The sequence below is a fragment of the Salvelinus fontinalis genome, chromosome 10 (assembly GCF_029448725.1).
Source record: "Salvelinus fontinalis isolate EN_2023a chromosome 10, ASM2944872v1, whole genome shotgun sequence".
In the NCBI taxonomy this organism is placed as follows: domain Eukaryota; kingdom Metazoa; phylum Chordata; class Actinopteri; order Salmoniformes; family Salmonidae; genus Salvelinus; species Salvelinus fontinalis.
In genome coordinates this window covers 30,844,351-30,867,916 of record NC_074674.1, presented here as the reverse complement: position 1 = coordinate 30,867,916, position 23,566 = coordinate 30,844,351, and the positions used below count along the sequence as shown (strand labels likewise).

At 45.8% G+C, this 23,566-nt stretch overlaps 1 protein-coding gene across 2 annotated transcripts in view; it reads left to right on the top strand.

Annotated features, from left to right (window-relative positions):
• The window catches only part of LOC129864003 (neuroligin-2-like), a 97,873-nt gene that overhangs the window by 56,680 nt on the left and 17,627 nt on the right, over positions 1-23,566 (top strand). For both annotated transcript variants that reach the window (XM_055936521.1, XM_055936520.1), the window contains one exon: positions 19,206-19,391. In XM_055936521.1, the coding sequence (XP_055792496.1) occupies positions 19,206-19,391 (186 nt within the window). The remainder of the gene's footprint in view (positions 1-19,205; positions 19,392-23,566) is intronic.

Below are 23,566 nucleotides of genomic sequence, written 5' to 3'. Positions count from 1 at the left end.
TTCTGCGTTAGAGAGAGAAGGAGAAACAGAGAGAGACAGCGTTAGAGAGAGAAGGAGAAACAGAGAGACAGCGTTAGAGAGAGAAGGAGAAACAGAGAGAGACAGCGTTAGAGAGAGAAGGAGAAACAGAGAGAGACAGTGTTAGAGAGAGAAGGAGAAACAGAGAGAGACAGCGTTAGAGAGAGAAGGAGAAACAGAGAGAGACAGCGTTAGAGAGAGAAGGAGAAACAGAGAGAGACAGCGTTAGAGAGAGAAGGAGAAACAGAGAGAGACAGCGTTAGAGAGAGAAGGAGAAACAGAGAGAGACAGCGTTAGAGAGAGAAGGAGAAACAGAGAGAGACAGCGTTAGAGAGAGAAGGAGAAACAGAGAGAGACAGCGTTAGAGAGAGAAGGAGAAACAGAGAGAGACAGCGTTAGAGAGAGAAGGAGAAACAGAGAGAGACAGCGTTAGAGAGAGAAGGAGAAACAGAGAGAGACAGCGTTAGAGAAGGAGAAACAGAGAGAGACAGCGTTAGAGAGAGAAGGAGAAACAGAGAGAGACAGCGTTAGAGAGAGAAGGAGAAACAGAGAGAGACAGCGTTAGAGAGAGAAGGAGAAACAGAGAGAGACAGCGTTAGAGAGAGAAGGAGAAACAGAGAGAGACAGCGTTAGAGAGAGAAGGAGAAACAGAGAGAGACAGCGTTAGAGAGAGAAGGAGAAACAGAGAGAGACAGCGTTAGAGAGAGAAGGAGAAACAGAGAGAGACAGCGTTAGAGAGAGAAGGAGAAACAGAGAGAGACAGTGTTAGAGAGAGAAGGAGAAACAGAGAGCTTCTGCGTTAGAGAGAGAAGGAGAAACAGAGAGAGACAGCGTTAGAGAGAGAAGGAGAAACAGAGAGAGACAGCGTTAGAGAGAGAAGGAGAAACAGAGAGAGACAGCGTTAGAGAGAGAAGGAGAAACAGAGAGAGACAGCGTTAGAGAGAGAAGGAGAAACAGAGAGAGACAGCGTTAGAGAGAGAAGGAGAAACAGAGAGAGACAGCGTTAGAGAGAGAAGGAGAAACAGAGAGAGACAGCGTTAGAGAGAGAAGGAGAAACAGAGAGAGACAGTGTTAGAGAGAGAAGGAGAAACAGAGAGAGACAGCGTTAGAGAGAGAAGGAGAAACAGAGAGAGACAGCGTTAGAGAGAGAAGGAGAAACAGAGAGAGACAGCGTTAGAGAGAGAAGGAGAAACAGAGAGAGACAGCGTTAGAGAGAGAAGGAGAAACAGAGAGACAGTGTTAGAGAGAGAAGGAGAAACAGAGAGAGACAGCGTTAGAGAGAGAAGGAGAAACAGAGAGAGACAGCGTTAGAGAGAGAAGGAGAAACAGAGAGAGACAGCGTTAGAGAGAGAAGGAGAAACAGAGAGACAGTGTTAGAGAGAGAAGGAGAAACAGAGAGAGACAGCGTTAGAGAGAGAAGGAGAAACAGAGAGAGACAGCGTTAGTGAGAGAAGTAGAAACAGAGAGACAGTGTTAGAGAGAGAAGGAGAAACAGAGAGACAGTGTTAGAGAGAGTAGGAGAAACAGAGAGACAGTGTTAGAGAGAGAAGGAGAAACAGAGAGAGACAGCGTTAGAGAGAGAAGTAGAAACAGAGAGACAGCGTTAGAGAGAGAAGGAGAAACAGAGAGAGACAGCGTTAGAGAGAGAAGGAGAAACAGAGAGAGACAGCGTTAGAGAGAGAAGTAGAAACAGAGAGAGACAGCGTTAGAGAGAGAAGGAGAAACAGAGAGAGACAGCGTTAGAGAGAGAAGGAGAAACAGAGAGACAGTGTTAGAGAGAGAAGGAGAAACAGAGAGAGACAGCGTTAGAGAGAGAAGTAGAAACAGAGAGAGACAGCGTTAGAGAGAGAAGGAGAAACAGAGAGAGACAGCGTTAGAGAGAGAAGGAGAAACAGAGAGAGACAGCGTTAGAGAGAGAAGGAGAAACAGAGAGAGACAGCGTTAGAGAGAGAAGGAGAAACAGAGAGAGACAGCGTTAGAGAGAGAAGGAGAAACAGAGAGAGACAGTGTTAGAGAGAGAAGGAGAAACAGAGAGAGACAGCGTTAGAGAGAGAAGGAGAAACAGAGACAGCGTTAGAGAGAGAAGGAGAAACAGAGAGAGACAGCGTTAGAGAGAGGAGAAACAGAGAGAGACAGCGTTAGAGAGAGAAGGAGAAACAGAGAGATACAGTGTTAGAGAGAGAAGGAGAAACAGAGAGAGACAGCGTTAGAGAGAGAAGGAGAAACAGAGAGAGACAGCGTTAGATAGAGAAGGAGAAACAGATAGACAGTGTTAGAGAGAGGAGAAACAGAGAGAGACAGCGTTAGAGAGAGAAGGAGAAACAGAGAGAGAGCGTGAGAGAGAGAAGGAGAAACAGAGAGAGAGCGTGAGAGAGAAGGAGAAACAGAGAGAGACAGCGTTAGAGAGAGAAGGAGAAACAGAGAGAGACAGTGTTAGAGAGAGAAGGAGAAACAGAGAGCTTCTGCGTTAGAGAGAGAAGGAGAAACAGAGAGAGACAGCGTGAGAGAGAGAAGGAGAAACAGAGAGAGACAGCGTTAGAGAGAGAAGGAGAAACAGAGAGACAGCGTTAGAGAGAGAAGGAGAAACAGAGAGACAGTGTTAGAGAGAGAAGGAGAAACAGAGAGAGACAGCGTTAGAGAGAGAAGGAGAAACAGAGAGACAGCGTTAGAGAGAGAAGGAGAAACAGAGAGAGACAGCGTTAGAGAGAGAAGGAGAAACAGAGAGAGACAGCGTTAGAGAGAGAAGGAGAAACAGAGAGAGACAGCGTTAGAGAGAGAAGGAGAAACAGAGAGAGACAGCGTTAGAGAGAGAAGGAGAAACAGAGAGAGACAGCGTTAGAGAGAGAAGGAGAAACAGAGAGAGACAGTGTTAGAGAGAGAAGGAGAAACAGAGAGCTTCTGCGTTAGAGAGAGAAGGAGAAACAGAGAGAGACAGCGTTAGAGAGAGAAGGAGAAACAGAGAGAGACAGCGTTAGAGAGAGAAGGAGAAACAGAGAGACAGTGTTAGAGAGAGAAGGAGAAACAGAGAGAGACAGCGTTAGAGAGAGAAGGAGAAACAGAGAGAGAGCGTGAGAGAGAGAAGGAGAAACAGAGAGCTTCTGCGTTAGAGAGAGAAGGAGAAACAGAGAGAGACAGCGTTAGAGAGAGAAGGAGAAACAGAGAGACAGCGTTAGAGAGAGAAGGAGAAACAGAGAGAGACAGCGTTAGAGAGAGAAGGAGAAACAGAGAGAGACAGTGTTAGAGAGAGAAGGAGAAACAGAGAGAGACAGCGTTAGAGAGAGAAGGAGAAACAGAGAGAGACAGCGTTAGAGAGAGAAGGAGAAACAGAGAGAGACAGCGTTAGAGAGAGAAGGAGAAACAGAGAGAGACAGCGTTAGAGAGAGAAGGAGAAACAGAGAGAGACAGCGTTAGAGAGAGAAGGAGAAACAGAGAGAGACAGCGTTAGAGAGAGAAGGAGAAACAGAGAGAGACAGCGTTAGAGAGAGAAGGAGAAACAGAGAGAGACAGCGTTAGAGAGAGAAGGAGAAACAGAGAGAGACAGCGTTAGAGAGAGAAGGAGAAACAGAGAGAGACAGCGTTAGAGAAGGAGAAACAGAGAGAGACAGCGTTAGAGAGAGAAGGAGAAACAGAGAGAGACAGTGTTAGAGAGAGAAGGAGAAACAGAGAGAGACAGCGTTAGAGAGAGAAGGAGAAACAGAGAGAGAGCGTGAGAGAGAGAAGGAGAAACAGAGAGAGACAGCGTTAGAGAGAGAGAAGGAGAAACAGAAGGGAGATGAGAACAGTCTAAAAATAACCCATCAGAAGTGCTTTTTAAATCTGCAGCGAAGCAAAGAATTCATTCAATCAAAATGTGTTAATGCAATATGGCCACAGCGCACACACACATACACACACACACACACACACACACACACACACACACACACACACACACACACACACACACACACACACACACACACACACACACACACACACACACACACACACACACACACACACTTAAAGTATCTCTCTATACTCTCTTACAATTTCATAAGGGTTTCAAACAAATGAAATGTTTTTGTGGATGTTAGATTAATTCATGATATGTTTGTGCTTTGTGAAAGGGGAAAAGATGTCTGATGTCTGTTTGAGAAGAATCCCAAATGTCTGCCATGTGCAGTCCAGGAGTGTTTAGCATGGTGAAGATAGGAGTGTGTATACTAGTACATAGAGATCCAGCCCAATGCTGCTGTCTGCTCACCTTCCCCCTACCGTCCTCCTGGCTGCTCCAGCCCAATGCTGCTGTCTGCTCACCTTCCCCCTACCGTCCTCCTGGCTGCTCCAGCCCAATGCTGCTGTCTGCTCACCTTCCCCCTACCGTCCTCCTGCCTGCTCCAGCCCAATGCTGCTGTCTGCTCACCTTCCCCCTACCGTCCTCCTGCCTGCTCCAGCCCAATGCTGCTGTCTGCTCACCTTCCCCCTACCGTCCTCCTGCCTGCTCCAACACAATGCTGCTGTCTGCTCACCTTCCCCCTACCGTCCTCCTGGCTGCTCCAGCCCAATGCTGCTGTCTGCTCACCTTCCCCCTACCGTCCTCCTGCCTGCTCCAACACAATGCTGCTGTCTGCTCACCTTCCCCCTACCGTCCTCCTGCCTGCTCCAGCCCAATGCTGCTGTCTGCTCACCTTCCCCCTACCGTCCTCCTGCCTGCTCCAGCCCAATGCTGCTGTCTGCTCACCTTCCCCCTACCGTCCTCCTGGCTGCTCCAGCACAATGCTGCTGCCTGCTTCCCTTCCCCCTACCGTCCTCCTGCCTGCTCCAACACAATGCTGCTGCCTGCTTCCCTTCCCCCTACCGTCCTCCTGGCTGCTCCAGCACAATGCTGCTGCCTGCTTCCCTTCCCCCTACCGTCCTCCTGCCTGCTCCAGCACAATGCTGCTGCCTGCTTCCCTTCCCCCTACCGTCCTCCTGGCTGCTCCAGCACAATGCTGCTGCCTGCTCACCTTACCCTTACCTTCCTCCCGGCTGCTCCAGGCCAATGCAGCCTCTTGATTTGTGCTGCACAGCCATCTGTTCAGACTAATTAACTAATTAACTAATTAATGAACTCTGGGGAAGGGCCAACCATCACTGGACTGTGGGAGAGAGATAGAGGCTTCTCACCTCAGGAAGAGAAATGTAACACTTTGCTGTCTTCATCTTCTCCTTCTTCTCCTTCTCCTTTCCCTTTCTTCTCCTCCAACCACTCCTCTCTTCTTCTCCTCTCGATCATTTCATCCCCATTCTCTCCATCAGATCAGACCCATCTCTCTGATTGAACAGGATCGGATGACTCCTAATGAGTTCATCTCATGTGTTTGTTTCTCTCCTCTCTACCAACAAACACCAAATCCCTGAATGATCATTCCCAGCTCTCTCCTGATGCACCCAAGGACACTGCCTTTAAGTTATTAATGCTTCAGCATACAGCCTATTTGTTTCAATGTACAGTAATCTCATAATGACAAACCCCGCTCAGATTGAATAAATAGAGCCAGTGTTGGGATTTGAGTATTATGACAAATCGCATGTTCCCTTTTATAATGAGGTGATCATTTGGTTATTGTTGCATGGGGCTGTCAGGAGAAAGTGAACTTGCCTGCACAAACGTAGCGAGTGGAGGAAGCATGACATTAAAAGAGATGGGGTATAGTGTTACTGTATGGAATAATCATTTAGATGGTGAAACAACATAGAATAAACCACAACCCAATCCTGCATAACACAACAGGATAACACTGGAGAGTGCACAACGATTGACAATAGAACAGCCCAATAATAAAATAGACGGGTTAGCTGTCAATGTAACGAAAACGAAGTGCAGCTTCAAAGGGGCAGACTACCGTGCGTTGTTGTGATTCTGGCTGGCCAGATAGCTAACAGCAAAGACAAGAAACTGCCATGTGGTGAATTGTAAGTGTCTCATTTCAGCCCGATTGATCTTGTTCTTGAGACCATGTCTTGTTTTGAGGTGTTATGACTAATGTCACATCTATGCTAATATGGCTCAAATTTGCTAGCTAGCTAGCTAACCAACATCTGTAAGGATGTATTCTAGAGACATTTGCTCATTGTGCAACTTTATTTATGTTTTCGATAAACATTGGAGACGAAATATAGTTTACATGTTATGAACAACCTTAACCAACGCTGTCTGTTTTGCCCCATAGTTGCGCACACTTTGGTTTTGTTGCTGAACAACCAACCTGTCTATACAGAAGGATAGGGATTTCTCTGAAACACACAGATACTGATAAAGGCCATGATGGATACGCTTGATCTCAAAGGTTACCTCACATTGCACAATGAGTAATTTCACCTATGAGTCCAATTTTACGCTGTTAGACACAGGCTCGTGTTTACAAGAAGAACAAACCGTCCATGAACGATGTAGTTTGAAACCACTGTGCTTCTCTCTCTGAGCACAGCCTCATCTGTGGAAGGCAGACATCTTACGCTAATACTCAATCTGTACTCAATCAGGTCATTTCACATGTACGTCTGTGGACCTCACTACTGGACTGATTTATACACAACCATATTTTCCCTTCTTCTCATCTGCCCCCACCTGCCGTAGCTTTGAAGGCTGTCTCTCCATTTCCCGGTGTTCTTCCCTCTGTCTCTATATCGATATATATGTTTATGTATCTGTCCTACTCTTCTGTACACTGAGTATACCAAACATTAAGAATACCGTTCTAATATTGAGTTGCACCCCAATGTTGACTCCAGTGCTTCCCACAGTTGTGTCAAGTTGGCTGGATGTTCTTTGGGTGGTGGACCATTCTTGATACACACGGGAAACTGTGGAGCGTGAAAAACCCAGCCGCGTTGCTGTTCTTGACATAAACTGGTGCGCCTGGCACCTAAATCAAATCTAATTTTATTGGTCACCTACACATGGTTAGCAGATGTTATTGTGAGTGTTGCGAAATGCTTATGCTTCTAGATCCGACAGTGCAGCAGTATCTAACAGGTAATATCTAACAATTCCACAACAAAACCTAATACACACAATCTAGTAAAGGAATAAGAATATATAAATATAAAATATATGTATGAGCAGACAGAACGGCTAAGAGGCAATAGATAGAATAGATAGTGTAGTATACAGTCTTTACATTTGACATAAGTAATGTGAGATATGTAAACATTATTAAAGTGGCATTATTAAAGTGACTAATGTTCCATTTATTAAAGTGGCCAATGATATCAAGTCTGTAGGTAGGCAGCTGCCTCTCTGTGCTAGTGATGGCTGTTTAACAATCAGATGGCCTTGAGATAGAAGCTGTTTTTCAATCTCTCTGTACCAGCTTTGATGCACCTGTACTGACCTCGCCTTCTGGATGGAAGCAGGGTGAACAGGCAGTGGTGGTTATTGTCCTTGATGATCTTTATGGCCTTCCTGTGACATCGGGTGTTGTATGTGTGCTGGAGGGCAGGTAGTTTGCCCCCGGTGATGCGTTGTGCAGACCGCACCACCCTCTGGAGAGCCTTGTGGTTGAGGGCGGTGCAGTTGCCGTACCAGGCGGAGATACACCCCGACAGGATGCTCTCGATTGTGCACCTGTAAAAGTTAGTGAGGGTTTTCGGTGCCATATTTTTTCAGCCTCCTGAGGTTGAGAGGCGCTGTTGCGCCTTCTTCACCACACTGTCTGTGTGCGTGGACCATTTCAGTTTGTCGGTGACTAGTCTCAAAGCACTTCATGATGACAGAAGTGAGTACTACGGGGCGATAGTCATTTAGTTCAATGCCCTTGGCTTTCTTGGGAACAGGAACCATGGTGGCCATCTTGAAGCATGTGGGAACAGCAGACAGGTATAGGGAATGATTGAATATGTCCGTAAACACACCAGCCAGCTGGTCTGCGCATGCTCTGAGGACACGGCTAGGGATGCCGTCTGTATCGGCAGCCTTGCGAGGGTTAACACGTTTAAATGTTTTACTCACGTCGGCCACGGAAAAGGAGAGCCCACATTCTTTGGTAGCGGTTCGCGTCGGTGGCACTGTATTGTCCTCAAAGTGCACCAAAAAGTTTTTCATTTGTCTAGAAGCAAGACGTCGATGTCCGCGACGGGGCAAGTTTTCTTTTTGTAATCCGTGATTGTCTGTAGACCCTGAACCTGGTCAGTCTGTGTCATGGAAAGAGCGGCTGTTCTTAATCTTTGTATACTCGGTGTATATGCTGTAGATATAGGATCTTAATTTGATCACCATGTTGCAGGAAATGTTAAACTTGTAGTGTATTTGAGGTTTATAAAGGCTTCTGAAATTTGTTATTTCCACATTGACATTTTAGACTTTACAGAAAAAATATTTCAACCCCTACAAAAATGTCCATTAATTATAATCCACATGATAACTCACATTTCCTTTTGCTGCAGGATTATTTTCCTTCTGTAGTGAACTGGCTCAAATTAAGATCCTACATCTGTATCTGTCTCTCATTGACCTTTTCTCTATAATAGATTGGTTCCCTCACACTAATGAGATGTGCATTAAGAGGAGAACAATCTGGCCTAGATGGCCATGTACTCTTATAATCAATACCCAGCACAGCCAGAAGAGGACTGCCCCCCCCCCCCCCCCCCCCCCGGTACGCAGTGGCGGATTTAGGTATAGTTGGCATTGGCAGCCGCCCAGGGCGGCATCTTGCCGGGGGCGGTACGGGTCGCCCGCACACAAGAAATCGGAATGGTGACATTTGCACGATCGGTTTTCTATCGCTCATTTGCATGTCATGTCAATGATATCATGTCACCATGTGGGACTGTGGGTCAATTAACCTTGTCAGAGTTTGCACCCTGATTGTAGTTTTGAGCTAGGCAGGGAAGGTCTCCCACTCAGAAGTACGAGATGGGGAGGGGGGCGGGGAGAGGTTGACCTCAGGTCTCCCCACTGGAAGCCCGAGGTAGGAGGAACGGGGGAATCTATTGTTGGAATCGGCTAAACTTTGAACATTGAGATATTAAATGAATGATAGGAAATGAAAGAGACTGGGTTATGTTAGAAGTTAATGGTTCTCAGAAGAAAGAAGAAGGCTTTGGAATGTGTTTGATGGAGGAGAGGAGAGCGATGTGTTGATACAGGGAAGACAGATGGACATCTGTGTATTAGATGAAAGAGGGGTTGAAGTCAGGAGGTGAGGACAGATTCTCTTAAGAGAGTAATACATGTTTGGAATCCTGTTACCCTCTTTATTAGCTTCCTGTAGAGCCATAAAATGTAAGGATTGGAAAGAAAGGGGAGTGTCTTAACCTCTCTAGGGTATGTGGGACGGTAGTGTCTCACCTCGTCAACAGCCAGTGAAACTGCAGGGTGCCAAATTCAAAACAACAGAAATCCCATAATTAAAATTCCTCGAACATACATGTATTTTACACCATTTTAAAGATACACGTGTTGTAAATCCAGAACGATTTCAAAAACGCTTTACGACGAAAGCAAACCAAACGATTATGTTAGGTGAGTGCCTATTCACAGAATAACACAACCATTTTTCCAGCCAAAGAGATTCTTCACAAAAAGCAGAAATATAGATAAAATGAATCACTAACCTTTGATGATCTTCATCAATGACTCTCATAGGACTTCATTTTACACAATACATGTATGTTTTGTTCTGTAAAGTTCATATTTATATCCAAAAATCTGAGTTTACATTGGCGCGTTACGTTCAGTAGTTCCAAAACATACGGTGATTTTGCAGAGAACCACATCAATTTACAGAAATACTCATTATAAATGTTGATGAAAATACAAGTGTTATGCATGGAATTTTAGATGCACTTCTCCTTAATGCAACCGCTGTGTCAGATTTCAAAAAAGCTTTACTGAAAAAGCAAACCATGCAATAATCTGAGGTCGGCGCTCAGAGCCCAATCAAGACAAAAGTATATCCGCCATATTGTGCAGTCAACAGAAGTCAGAAAGAACATTATAAACATTCACTTACCTTTGATAATCTTCATCAGAATACACTCCCAGGAATCCCAGTTCCACAATAAATGTTTGTTTTGTTCGATAATGTCCATCATTTATGTCCAAATTCCTCCTTGTTGTTTTAGTGTTCAGTACACTTTCTAAACTCACGACGCGCGAGCAAGTCCAGCGGAAAGTACGGACTAAAAGTTAAAAAAGTTGTATTACAGTCCGTAAAATCATGACAATCAAAGTATTGAATCAATCTTTAGGATGTTTTTAACAAAAATCTTCAATAATGTTCCAACCGGAGAATTCCTTTGTCTTCAGAAGTGCAATGGAACACTGCACGCTCTCATATGAACGCGCATGGTCAGCACATGTTCAGGTCATGGTAGACTTTACTCAATCCCCTCTCATTCGGCCCCACTTCACAGTAGAAGCATCAGACAAGGTTCTAAAGACTGTTGACATCTAGTGTAAGCCTTAGGAAGTGCAACATTACCAATATCCCACTGTATCTTCAATAGGAGCTGAGTTGAAAATCGTCCACCCTCAGATTTCCCACTTCCTGGTTGGATTTTTTCTCAGGTTTTTGCCTGCCATATGAGTTCTGTTATGCTCACAGACATCATTCAAACAGTTTTAGAAACTTCAGAGTGTTTCCTATCCAAATCTACTAATAATATGCATATTCTAGCTTTTATGGCTGAGTAGCAGGCTGTTTACTCTGGGCACGCTTTTCATCCGGACGTGAAAATACTGCCCCCTACCCCAAATAAGTTAAGTAGGATGCATATAAACTGTCAAGTCTGAAATCTTTAGCTGTCTGTTTTCAGCTGTACAGAACCTTTGGGATGAATAAACTTGGTTAAAGCTTCTCTAGTGTCCGTGGGTCATTTACTCAGAAAAATAAGAACCTAACACCATCAAATAGTGCACCTCTAACTTTGTACAGTACTAATGCAGTTAATAAAATCAGTCACACAACAAAACGCTACCAAGTAAACCACAATTCATTCATAGTACTGTGAATATGTAGTTTCACAGACATATTGTTGCATTTTTTTCTGGTTTGTGCGAAATCATTAAGAATAATATTAAACCAGTCTGCACACCACCAAGGTGAATAGGTTTAGTCTTGACTCTTGGTTGACAGTCTTGGGTGATGGGGTAGAATGGTAGAATGGTACTTTTTGGGGGGGGGGGGGGGGTTCACCCAGGGAGCCATACAAGCTAGAACCGCTACTGCCCCCGAGCCTGGTTCCTCTCTAAGTTTCTTCCTATGTACCTGCCTTTCTAGGGAGCTTTTCTGCTGTGCTTCTACATACATGTGGGTAGACTTTGGACTTTGTGACAACTGCTGATGTAAAAATAAATGTGATTGAGTTTGATTGATGTTTTTGTAGAACTGTAATATCCCTGTCTCTGTCTTCATCCCATCTGTCCATTACGCTCCATCTTGCAAGGCTCATTTTAATAATTTACTGAATCTACAGTAATGCTTTCCTTGTATCCATCGCCTTTCATGTCCCCCTTTTCTTAGCTTTTTGGCCCTCTTTCCATTCCATACCACCCTTCTTCCTCTCCTCCTCTCCTCTCTGGGTATAGCGCTCTATTCACCTATTCATGTATTCATAGATGTGTTTGTTCAGTGACTTCCTGATAATTGTCCTGTTCATATCTGAGACACTAGGTCTGTAGGGGCCTGTTCACTCACACAGCAGGCTAGCTATCTCCTATACTATGACTCTACACACCTGAGGGTCTGGACACACACACACACTCACCTTGAATCAGTGAATAGAACAAGCTTTTACTGAGCCACTGTAGTGGAGAACATCACATCCCAACAATATCATTAGTCCTAATTGGCTCTCACAGCACTGACTCCACTCAGCCAACTGCTTCACCAGTCACCTGTTCAGGTAGAGAGAGAGTTAGAGAGAGAGTTAGAGAAAGATGTAGAGAGAGAGGGAGAGGTGGAGAGGGGTAGAAAGAGAGAGAGAGAACGTGTGTGTTACTCATAGCTCATAATTCATGATTATAACACAGAATTCATCTCAAAATACAAAGGTTCAATCCCCCACATACAAGGTCTGTATGATTATCAAGGTGTCCATTACAATAAACATATGCAGCGACAATGAATTAATGATATGTGTTTTTTCACCGTCTCCCATGATGAAATATACTGTGTTCAATTAATCTTTCACAATATTACACTGATTACTCCCATTGTTGTAAATATTGTAAAGAACCGTCCTAAATATCGGTGTGATATTGTATTACTACGGTTCCAGAGGCAGGAGGGGGCAGTGTTTCATGAAGAGCTGTCTGGTGGATGCTTACAGAGCTCAAATAACCCTCAATCTAGTGCACTTTATCCTTCCGTTACGTTTTTCTCCAATTCATTTATTTCTCTACACCATATCGCTCCTTCTCTCTCTCTCCGAGGTTGAAGACTCTCTTCACATTTCCTTGGCCGTTACCTAAAGCGAGTGTAGAATATGCATGAGTTCGGCCTTGTAAACTGCTGCTCTCAGCGCTAAAGGAAGCAGGAGGCCCAACTCAGCAGACAGGAAAAGTTTCGAAAAGAAAACTTATTGAGCGAGAGAGTGAGAGAGAGAGAGAGAAAGAACGAAAAATGTATAAGAATTAACCAAAAAACTGAGCAAACTAGAATGCTATTCTAGACAGAAAGACAGAGAGATTGAGAGAGAATTAAAGAATTTACCAAAAAACTGAGCAAACTAGAATGCTATTCTAGACAGAAAGACAGAGAGACCGAGAGATTGAGAGAGAGATTGAAAGCGAAAAAGACAGAGAGATTGAAGGAGAAAAAGACTGAGTGAGAGATTGATTTTCATATTGTAAATATCCAAAGTAAGCTTTGGCAATATTTTACATTGTTACGTCATGCCAATAAAGCAAATTGAATTGAATTGATTGAAAGAGAGATTGAAAGAGGAAAAGACTGAAAAAACCTGTCTGATTTATCTTAAATATTTCCTCTCTCCCTCCTATCAAATAGAATGGGGAAGAGGTCATGTGAGCATGCGAGTGTGTCTGACTTTAAGTCTGTGTATGTGTGTCGTGCCAGAGTGTGTCCAGATCTCTGTGACTGTAGTTCTGGCTGGTTGCCAGGCAACAGAGGCAGGCAGACAGCTCACCACAGCTGCTATGAGATAGGACACATCTTCACGCCTCTGGCTCTAGCTAGTAGTACGGGTCACAGTTCAGAGGTCGTAAGGTCACTGAGACCCTACCCCTGACCACCATGATCCAAACCATTATCACACTGAGACACCACTCTGCCATCACTCTATCAACTGTCCAATCACCGGGCGACCATTTAGTGAGGCCAGTGGATGAGGACCGCCCAGTGAGTGAACTCACTAATCTAGATCTTTATCTTGATGTCCCTGTACATCTTGATCTGTTTAATCCCTTCTACTCGCTCTCTAGCTCTCTCTCCTGACTCTGTTGCTCTCTCTCATTCTCTCTTTCTCTATCCCTCCTCTCTCTCTTGCTTTCTCACTCTCTCGCTCAAAGCTCAGGGTTTAGAGGTCAGATTGCTTTTGTATTCAGTCCTATTTTGGTCTCTTTTCTTTGACTGTGCCGCTGGGGGTAGTTAAGCAGCAGTGGATGAGTGATTGGCTGCATGGTGTATGTCTCTGTCCCTCTGTCTTTCCCCGGGCCTCTCCCCAGTCCTCTCTCTCTGCCCTTTGCTCTTTAGAAATGGGGCTACCATCTACAGAGAATACAAAACCCTCTCCTGAAGCCATGGAAGGGTTTCAACATATTTTCCCTCTTAGTCCCTTGTAATGCACCTCCTGGAGGGGTGTTTGCCTTGACCTACATGGTGTGGAACTATGGAGCCAGGATGGCATTCTCTTTTCAAGGACAATCAATTACACAACACTCTTAGCAAGGATTCTGTTACTGACACATCATGATCCATTTAATCTGCCTATTGTCACGTTCCTGACCTGTTTTCTTTTGTCTTGTATTTATTTAGTTGGTCAGGGCGTGAGTTGGGTGGGTTTGTCTGTGTGATTTTCTATGTTGCGATTTTGTGTTCGGCCTGGTATGATTCTCAATCAGAGGCAGCTGTCAATCGTTGTCCCTGATTGAGAATCATACTAAGGCAGCCGGGGTTTCACGTGTGTTTTGTGGGTGTTTGTTCCTGTGTCAGTGTTTGTGCCACACAGGACTGTTTCGGTTTTGTCACGTTTGTTGGTTGTTTTGTCACGTTTGTTGGTTGTATTTGGTTGTTGAAGTGTTTTGTTGACTTTCATTAAATAATGAACACTAACCACTCTGCGTTTTGGTCCTCTCCTTCTGTCAGTGAGGACAGCCGTTACAGAAACACCCACCACCAAAGTACCAAGCAGAGTGGAAAAGGGCAGCAACAGCAGCAGCAGCGCAAAAGGGAGAATTGGACATGGGAGGACGTTTTGGACGGCAAGGGTTGCTACACATGGGAGGAGATCCTGGCTGGAAAGGATCGCCTCCCATGGGAACAGCTGGAGGCAGCTCGAAGAGCAGAGGCAACCGGAGAGAGGAACCGGCGGTATGAAGGTACGCGGCTAGCACGGAAGCCCGAGAGTCAGACCCAAAAATATCTTGGGGGGGGGGGGGGGGGGGGCACACGCGGGGTGTGGCAAAGCCGGGTAGGAGACCTGAGCCAACTCGCCGTGCTTACCGTGGAGTGAGAGGGTGTCGTACTGGTCAGACACCGTGTTATGCGGTGGAGCGCACGGTGTCCCCAGTATGCATGCTTAGCCCAGTGCGGGCTATTCCACCTCCCCGCACTGGTAGGGATAGGTTGGGCATCGAGCCGGGTATCATGAAGCCGGCCCAACGCATCTGACCTCCAGTGCGTCTCCTCGGGCCGGCGTACATGGCACCAGCCTTACAAATGGTGTCCCCGGTTCGCCAGCATAGCCCAGTGCGGGCTATTCCAGCTCGCCGCACTGGCAGGGCTACGGGGACCATTCAACCTGGTAAGGTTGGGCAGGCTCGGTGCTCAAGAGCGCGTGTCCTCCTTCACGGTCAGGTAAATCCGGTGCCACCTCCACGTACCAGTCCTCCGGTGGCAGCCCCCCGCACCAGGCTGTCTCTCCGTCTTCTCTCTCCAGTTGCTCCCACCTGTCCAGCGCTGTCAGAGCCTTCCTCCTCTCCAGCGCAACCAGTGTCTGAGCTGCCTGCCTGCCCAGCGCTGTTTGAACTGTCTGCCTGCCCAGCGCTGTCTGAGCTGCCTGCCTGCACAGCACCGTCAGAGCCGTCAGAGCTGTCCGTCTGTCCCGAGCCGTCAGAGCTGTCCGTCTGTCCCGAGCAGTCAGAGCTGTCCGTCTGTCCCGAGCCGTCAGAGCTGCTCGTCTGTCCCGAGCCGTCAGAGCTGCCCGTCTGTCCCGAGCCGTCAGAGCCGTCCGCCAGACAGGAGCAGACAGAGCCTTCCGCCAGACAGGAGCAGCCAGAGCCTTCCGCCAGACAGGGGCAGCCAGAGCTTTCCGCCAGACAGGAGCAGCCAGAGCCTTCCGCCAGACAGGAGCAGCCAGAGCCTTCCGCCAGACAGGAGCAGCCAGAGCCGTCCGGCCAGGACCAGCCAGAGCCGTCCGGCCAGGACCAGCCAGAGCCGTCCGGCCAGGACCAGCCAGAGCCGGCCGGCCAGGACCAGCCAGAGCCGGCCGGCCAGGACCAGCCAGAGCCGGCCGGCCAGGATCCGCCAGGGCCGGCCTGCCATGAGCAGCCAGAGCCGGCCAGCCATGAGCAGCCAGAGCCGGCCAGCCATGAGCAGCCAGAGCCGGCCAGCCATGAGCAGCCAGAGCCGGCCAGCCATGAGCAGCCAGAGCCGTCCAGCCAGGACCAGCCAGAGCCGTCCAGCCAGGACCAGCCAGAGCCGTCCAGCCAGGATCAGCCAGAGCCGTCCAGCCAGGATCAGCCAGAGCCGTCCAGCCAGGATCAGCCAGAGCCGTCCAGCCAGGATCAGCCAGAGCCGTCCAGCCAGGATCAGCCAGAGCCGTCCAGCCAGGACCAGCCAGAGCCGTCCAGCCAGGACCAGCCAAAGCCGTCCATCCAGGATCCGCCAGAGCCGTCCAGCCAGGATCCGCCAGAGCCGTCCAGCCAGGACCAGCCAGAGCCGTCCAGCCAGGATCCGCCAGAGCCGTCCAGCCAGGATCCGCCAGAGCCAGCCAGCCAGGATCCGCCAGAGCCAGCCAGCCAGGATCCGTCCCTCAGTCCGGTGTTGCCCCTCAGTCCGGTGTTGCCCCTCAGTCCGGTGTTGCCCCTCAGTCCGGTGTTGCACCTTAGTCCGGTGTTGCCCCTTAGTCCGGTGCTGCCCCTTAATCTAGTGGGGTTAATTTGGAGGAGGCTACGGAAGAGGGGATTGACTATGGTGGGGTGGGGACCACGACCAGTGCCAGAGCCGCCACCGTGGACAGACGCCCACCCAGACCCTCCCCTAGAGTTTATGCTGGTGCGCCCGGAGTTCGCACCTTAAGGGGGGGGGTTATGTCACGTTCCTGACCTGTTTTCTTTTGTCTTGTATTTATTTAGTTGGTCAGGGCGTGAGTTGGGTGGGTTTGTCTATGTGTGATTTTCTATGTTGGGATTTTGTGTTCGGCCTGGTATGATTCTCAATCAGAGGCAGCTGTCAATCGTTGTCCCTGATTGAGAATCATACTAAGGCAGCCGGGGTTTCACGTGTGTTTTGTGGGTGTTTGTTCCTGTGTCAGTGTTTGTGCCACACAGGACTGTTTCGGTTTTGTCACGTTTGTTGGTTGTTTTGTATTTTGAAGTGTTTTGTTGACTTTCATTAAATAATGAACACTAACCACTCTGCGTTTTGGTCCTCTCCTTCTGTCAGCGTGGACAGCCGTTACACCTATGAAGGTCATTATGCATGAAATAATACAAAATACTGGAGATACAACTCATATACAGAATGCCCTTCATATCGTTTCCATTTTCATAAAGTCATGTCTAACACGTCAGTTGACATGTAGTGACTTTGTCGTGTTCCAATTCTCGTACAGTTGTAGCATATCAGTACAACAGGTATTAATCACGGCTGGCATTGTTTGCAATCCACCCATGCAGTAACTATTAAGTCCAAACCACCAATTAACCAACAGATAAATAGAGGCAGGCAGGCAGGTAGGCAGGCAGACAACAAGACAGGCAGACCAAGGGAGAGACAGACAGACAGATGAGTGTGTCTCTGTATCGTAAAGCAGTAGCTAGGCCTCAGACCCACAGATAACAGAGTGATGCTCTGCTCCCAGTAGGATTGGGGTTCATTCCACAAATTCAATTCAAATTCCATTCCTTCTCCCTCTAAATTCCATTTAATTTAATTCAAATTCCCGGTCAGTCTTTAAATTCATAGATAATTCCATCCCTGTCAATTCCAATGTTAGGTCAATTCCAATAATTCAATTCCCAATTGAATATTATCCCCAACAGTTCAGACAGTCTAGCTATACTGGGAATATAGAAATACAAGTTGAAATAATTTATAACAAATCTTGCAGTCAATTGTTGATATTAAGTGCAGCAATTCCGTTAACTGGGGAATGTAGAAATATTGAATTCCAATTCAATTACAAAGATTAAATTATTTTACAATTCCAAATCAATTTAAATTCCGCAAAGTCCAAATATTCTTTTTCCAATTCAATTCCAAATCTATAACTTGAAGATTGCTGAAATTTGAATTGAGCAGTGTTGGGGTAATGCGTTACGTAATCAAATTACTTTTATGAGTAACAGAGTAAAATAACGCGGTACTTTTTCTAATTGGGTAATAATGGGTAATATATTATTATTGTTACTTAGTCAAACAGTCGGGTGTGTGTTTCAAATCAAAATCAATCTCGACTTGTTTCCAATTGAGTTCTCGAGCAAGCAAAGAAAGGCTGTTTGGAGAAATGTCAAGACTGCTGCTGTCCATAGAAATGTATAAAGGGCGCTCCTCGGATCTTTGCAATTGAACGCTTCTGTGATCGCAAAGCATATAAAGGGCTTTCCCTTCTAGTGACACGTGTGCCCTCTATACGTCTCTTGGTCCGTGTACATGCAGTCCAGAACCGGAACTGGCGGTTCGAGAGAAAGATTTTGAATGAACAGATTTTTGCCTTACAGAATATACAGCTAATTAAGCAGCCCATGTATAGCGTAGCACTTGTAGACTAGCACAGCAAAGCAGCGCCACAGATGAAAGGAGGAACTTGTGATCAACCTGAATTAGTAAGTAGCCTGTCTTATTTAGAGAGTGCATGGCTCGCCTTGCTCCCTCAGTCAGTCAAACAAACGGGGAGATTTTGAGATTGTTTTCATGAAAGTAACGTAAAGTAATGTAACTAGTAATATGATGTGTACTTTCCACACAAAATAATACTGTAAGATAACGAGTAATAGGTCATATACGGATAGATTTATGTACATTTGAAAACACCAGCAACACCCATTAGTTGTTCAACACAGATAATGACGTTATAACACATTTTAGATGTTTTTATTTATTCTGTTTGTGCCCGTGTGTGTGTGAGAATGTGAGTGAAAGTGTGTGTGTGTGTGTGTGTGTGTGTGTGTGTGTGTGTGTGTGTGTGTGTGTGTGTGTGTGTGTGTGTGTGTGTGTGTGTGTGTGTGTAAGAGAGAATGTGAGTGAAAGTGTGTGTGTGTGTGTGTGTGTGTGCGTGCGTGCGTGTCTATGAGTGTGTTTACAGTGCCTCTCCTCTTTCCTAACGAGCTCTCTTTGCTGCGTTCATTTAACGACATAGGTATTAAAAATGAGTGCCATTGCCTTTATCAGATAATACAGTGCTTGACTAATTTGCCAAAGTTTCTGTTGAAGCACTTGAGGCTGCTAACGAGCTGCAGCCTCATAAACATCACTGTCACTGGATGCTGCGGCCATCTTTGCTTGTGGAGGACATAAAAAGATGCAAAACGTAATAATATTTTCTTCTCTCCCTGAATCTCTCCCTACTCCTCTTCAACCAACCCTCATCCTCTTTCTCTCTCCATGCCTTTTCATGTATTCCTCTTTCTCATTTTGGTCTCTTTCCTCTCATCAATATTTCCTCTCTGTCATCTTATCATCCTTGTGTACCCCTCTCACTCCTCAAATCACTCTTCCCTTCTCTCTTTCCATTGTGCTGCCTCTCCACTCAAATCCCTCTACCATCCGTCTACCCTCTATCCCTCCCTCCATGCGCTCCTCTCTGTCCTGCAGGGTTTCTGAGTACCGGGGACCAGTCAGCCAAGGGGAACTATGGTCTTTTGGACCAGATCCAGGCTCTGCGCTGGCTCAATGAGAACATTGGCCACTTTGGAGGAGACCCAGAGAGGATCACCATCTTTGGCTCCGGGGCTGGAGCCTCCTGTGTCAATCTGCTCATTCTCTCCCACCACTCCGAGGGTAAGGACCTGTCGTCATAGTCATAACCCAGCTAGTGTAGCCGGTGTGAAATGGCTCGCTAGTTAGCGGTGCGCGCTAGTGGGATTTCAATCGGTGACGTCACTCACTCAGAGACCTTGAAGTAATTGCTTCCCTTGCACTGCAAGGACCGCGACTTTTGTGGAGCGATAGGTAACGATGCTCGTGGGATGTAGTTGTTGATGTGTTCGTTGGGTCCCTGGTTGGAGCCCACGTTAGGGCGAGGAGAGGGACGGAAGCAACACCATAACATTAGCACAGGGCTCTCCAACCCTGCTCACGGAGAGCTACCCTCCTCTACGTTTTCACTCCAACCCTATTCAGGATGGTAGCTCTCCAGGAACAGGGTTGTAGAGCCCTGCAATAGCACATAATGTTCTGAGAACCATATGTTTCTTAGAGCCTGGTGAGAGCGTGGTTGTCCTATGGTTATTTTGCAAACAACCTTCCCACAACTTTCTGGGAATGGTGCAGAATAGTTGCTTGGCTTTGGAACATTCTCAGCAGAATTAAGGAACTTTCTTGGTATTTCATTACTTTTACAGAACGTTTCCTAAAAGTTCAAACATGGTTACATTTCATTGACATTTTGGTAATGTTCTAGGAAGGTTCTCCAACTGGTTTGACATTGGGAATGTTCTCAAATAGTTCAGAAAATGTTTAGAAACCTTCTGTGGGAATTTCAGTACTTCAGCATAACGTTTCCTACAGGTTTCGTCATGGTTCTATTTATGGTCATGTTCTCAAATTGTTCCAAGAACATTAGGAAAACGTAAAAAAACAAAAAAACATGAAACTTTAGTAACGTACATAGAACACTCCAAGAATATTATTTAAAAAGCATATTAAGAAAACGTTTTTATAAAAGAAGAAAACTTTAGTAATGTTAAAAACATTTACATTCCATACTCAGCATCAACAAAACTCTCTATCCTCGATCTTGTTTAATGTTCTCAGGTGTGTTGGCCACGCCCACTAATTGGCCTCACCCACTAATTGGCCACACCCGATCTTAATAAGTGTTTGTTTCCTTTGAAATGGGGTCTGTTTGAATAGACTAAAATTAACAGCTTGAATTGAAAAACATTACATAATAGCTCCATCCTGGTGGCGCAGTGGACTAAATTCATGAATAGAGAACAGAGTTTTATAGGAAATTAATTTCCGTGTGTTCTGGAGTTCAAAAAAGTGAACACAAAATAAGCTAGCAGTGCTATTCAAAGTCTTATTGAAAACATTCAGTGAAAGTTTTAAGGAACTTATTCAAAAACCATCAATTAACCTATAATTTCCGTTCTCAGAGCATTAATAAAATCTTCTAGGAAAACATTCAAGGAACTAAAGTAAAACGTTCTCAGAACCTCCCTGCAACCCAAAACTGACACATTTTCACTTCTGTTCTCAGAACATTTTTTATGAAGTAAGTTTTTCTGGTCAGGAAGCGTATAGGTTCGTTCCCACAACCAATGTGAAACCAAAAACATACGTTCTCACAACTTCCAGGGAACCAAATGTGCTATCTTGGAACAGTCATCATCATTTTAGTGATTATCATAAGAACATAAGAATCATCATCGCCAACATCATCAAACATGATAGTCAGGGGCCTCTCGAGTGGCGAGTGGCGCAGCGGTCTAAGGCACTGCATCACAGTGCTAGCTGCGTAACTACAGATCCTGGTTTGATCCCAGGCTGTGTCGTAGCCGGCCGCAACCGGGAGACCCATGAGGTGGCGCACAATTGGCCCAGCGTCGTCCGGGTTAGGGGAGGGTTTGGCAGGCAGGGATGTTCTTGTCCCTGTCAAGAAGCAGTGCGGTTGTGTTTCGGAGGACGCACAGCTCCCGACCTTCGCCTCTCCCGGCACTCGAGCATCAATACATTACTCATCCCCCAACACTGTCAACCAAGAGTCAAGACTAAACCAATTCACCTTGGTGGTGTGCAGACTGGTTGTATATTATTCTTAACAATTTTGCACAAACCAGAAAAAAATGCAACAATATGTCTATGAAACTATATATTCACAGTGTTATGAATGAATTGTGGTTTATTTGGTAGCATTTCATAGTGTGACTCATTTTACTAATTTTATTAGTACTGTACAAAGTTAGAGGTACGCTATTTGATAGATTCCCACGCTCCCCCTACCTTGGGCTTCTAGTGGGGAGACCTGAGGTCAACCTATACCCGCCCCCTCCCCATCTCGCACTTCTGAGTGGGAGACCTTCCCAGGCAGTAGCCTGTCTAGCTCACAAACTAGAATCAGGGCGCCCACTCCGACAAGGTTAATTGACCCACAATCCCACACGGTGACATGATATCATTGACGTGACGTGCAAATGAGCGATAGAAAACCGATCGTGCAACTGTCACGATTCCGACTTTTTTTGTGCGGGTTCCCCGTGCCGCCCTGGGCGGCTGCCCATGTCGCCTATACCTATATCCGCCACTGTGCACGGGAGTTGCAGCTATGGGTTAAGACTGTAACTACCAATTGATTTCACGAAATTGGGGAGAAAAAAATGTAAATTTAAAAAATGATGTCATTTTGGGCTCCCGCGTGGCACAGTGATCTAAGGCACTGCATCTCAGTGCAAGAGGCGTCACTACAGTCCCTGGTTTGAATACAGGCTGTATCACATCCGGCCGTGGTTGGGAGTCCTATAGGGCGGCACACAATTGGCCCAGCATCGTCCGGGTTTGGCCGGGGCAGGCCGTCATTGTAAGTAAGAATTTGTTCTTAACTCACTTGTCTAGTTAAATAAAGGTTCAATTAAAAACACATAAATAAACAGTCATCATCTACAATAACAGCAATATCATCATCTACGACAACAATCCCCACTATTACTGTCATCATAATCACCATATTACCATTTCAATCATCAACACGATAGCACTATCATGTTTTAACTACTATTCAGGTATGTGTTAAAAATGGAAACCCAGAGAGGTGTATTTAAAGGCCCAATGCAGCCATTTTTTATATAAATATCATATAATTTCCTTACTATAATAGTTTTCCTTTAGAATTGACAAAAATAGCTTTTTCAGAAAGAATAATTTTGTCTGGGAGTGGTCTGAGTGGGGAGGTTAACTTAAAACTAGCTGTTATTGGCAGTATGGTTTGGATCTCTCTTTGTTATTGGTCTATTAGCCAATTTACCAACTGTTGATGTCACAAGGCAAGCCGAAACTCTCACCCATGCGAACAGGCTGATTAGAAGGTCCTATGTAGATTGTATTTTCAAACAGAAACTATTGGGAAATAACACTGTTCAATTGTTTTTACACTTATATAGTGTTAGTTTCATCAGCTGTTGTACAATGTGATACAAAATATAGGAAAACTAAATTTTGACTGCACTGGGCCTTTAAAGACAAACGTTCCTCTTGCCTCTGTTCCATAGTGTCTAACTGAGCAACAAGGTAGTATGCCATTGAACCCTAGGATGATGTATGAATATCAATGAGGTAGGTAGAGTATTATGGGATAGAACTTTAGGCCCATATGAATATGGATAGGACTATCTGAGATTGAGCCACATATAGAATAGGTTTGTTGAATCAGATCAATATGCAAATTACAACATAATTAATTTGACTTCGGTATAGGAAATCTGATTGTAGATTCTACGGTGTAGAATATGAATCTCCGTTTGTGTATATGAGAGAGAGACTGGTGTATGAGTGAGCACTTTGAACTGAGTTAATATGGATGTGTGTGTCTGTCTGTCTGTGAGAGAGAGAGCACTATAACGAGGCCTGTCAATATGGATGTGTCTGTCTGTGAGTAGGAGAGAGCAGAGCTGAGCACAGAACTTGAGCTGCAGCTGAGACGAGTCTTAATTGATTTCACAGGGAGAGGAGCGGGGGAGGTGGCACATGCAGAGGATGGGGGATGGAATGGGGCGAAGGGGGTCTTAATTATTAATGACAGAATCTGCAGATGAAAACAGGGGGACAACAAGGCACTTTACATAACAGTGCAGCAGTACTCTCCTCTCTCTACCCTCGCTCTCGCTCTCGCTCTCGCTCTCGCTCTCGCTCTCGCTCTCGGTCTCGCTCTCTCCATTCAACACAGCCACCAGTCAGTGGAAACACCAACACAGCTGTGTGCCGGCCTGTCGCCATTTTGTGTGCCAGCCGGCCTGCCT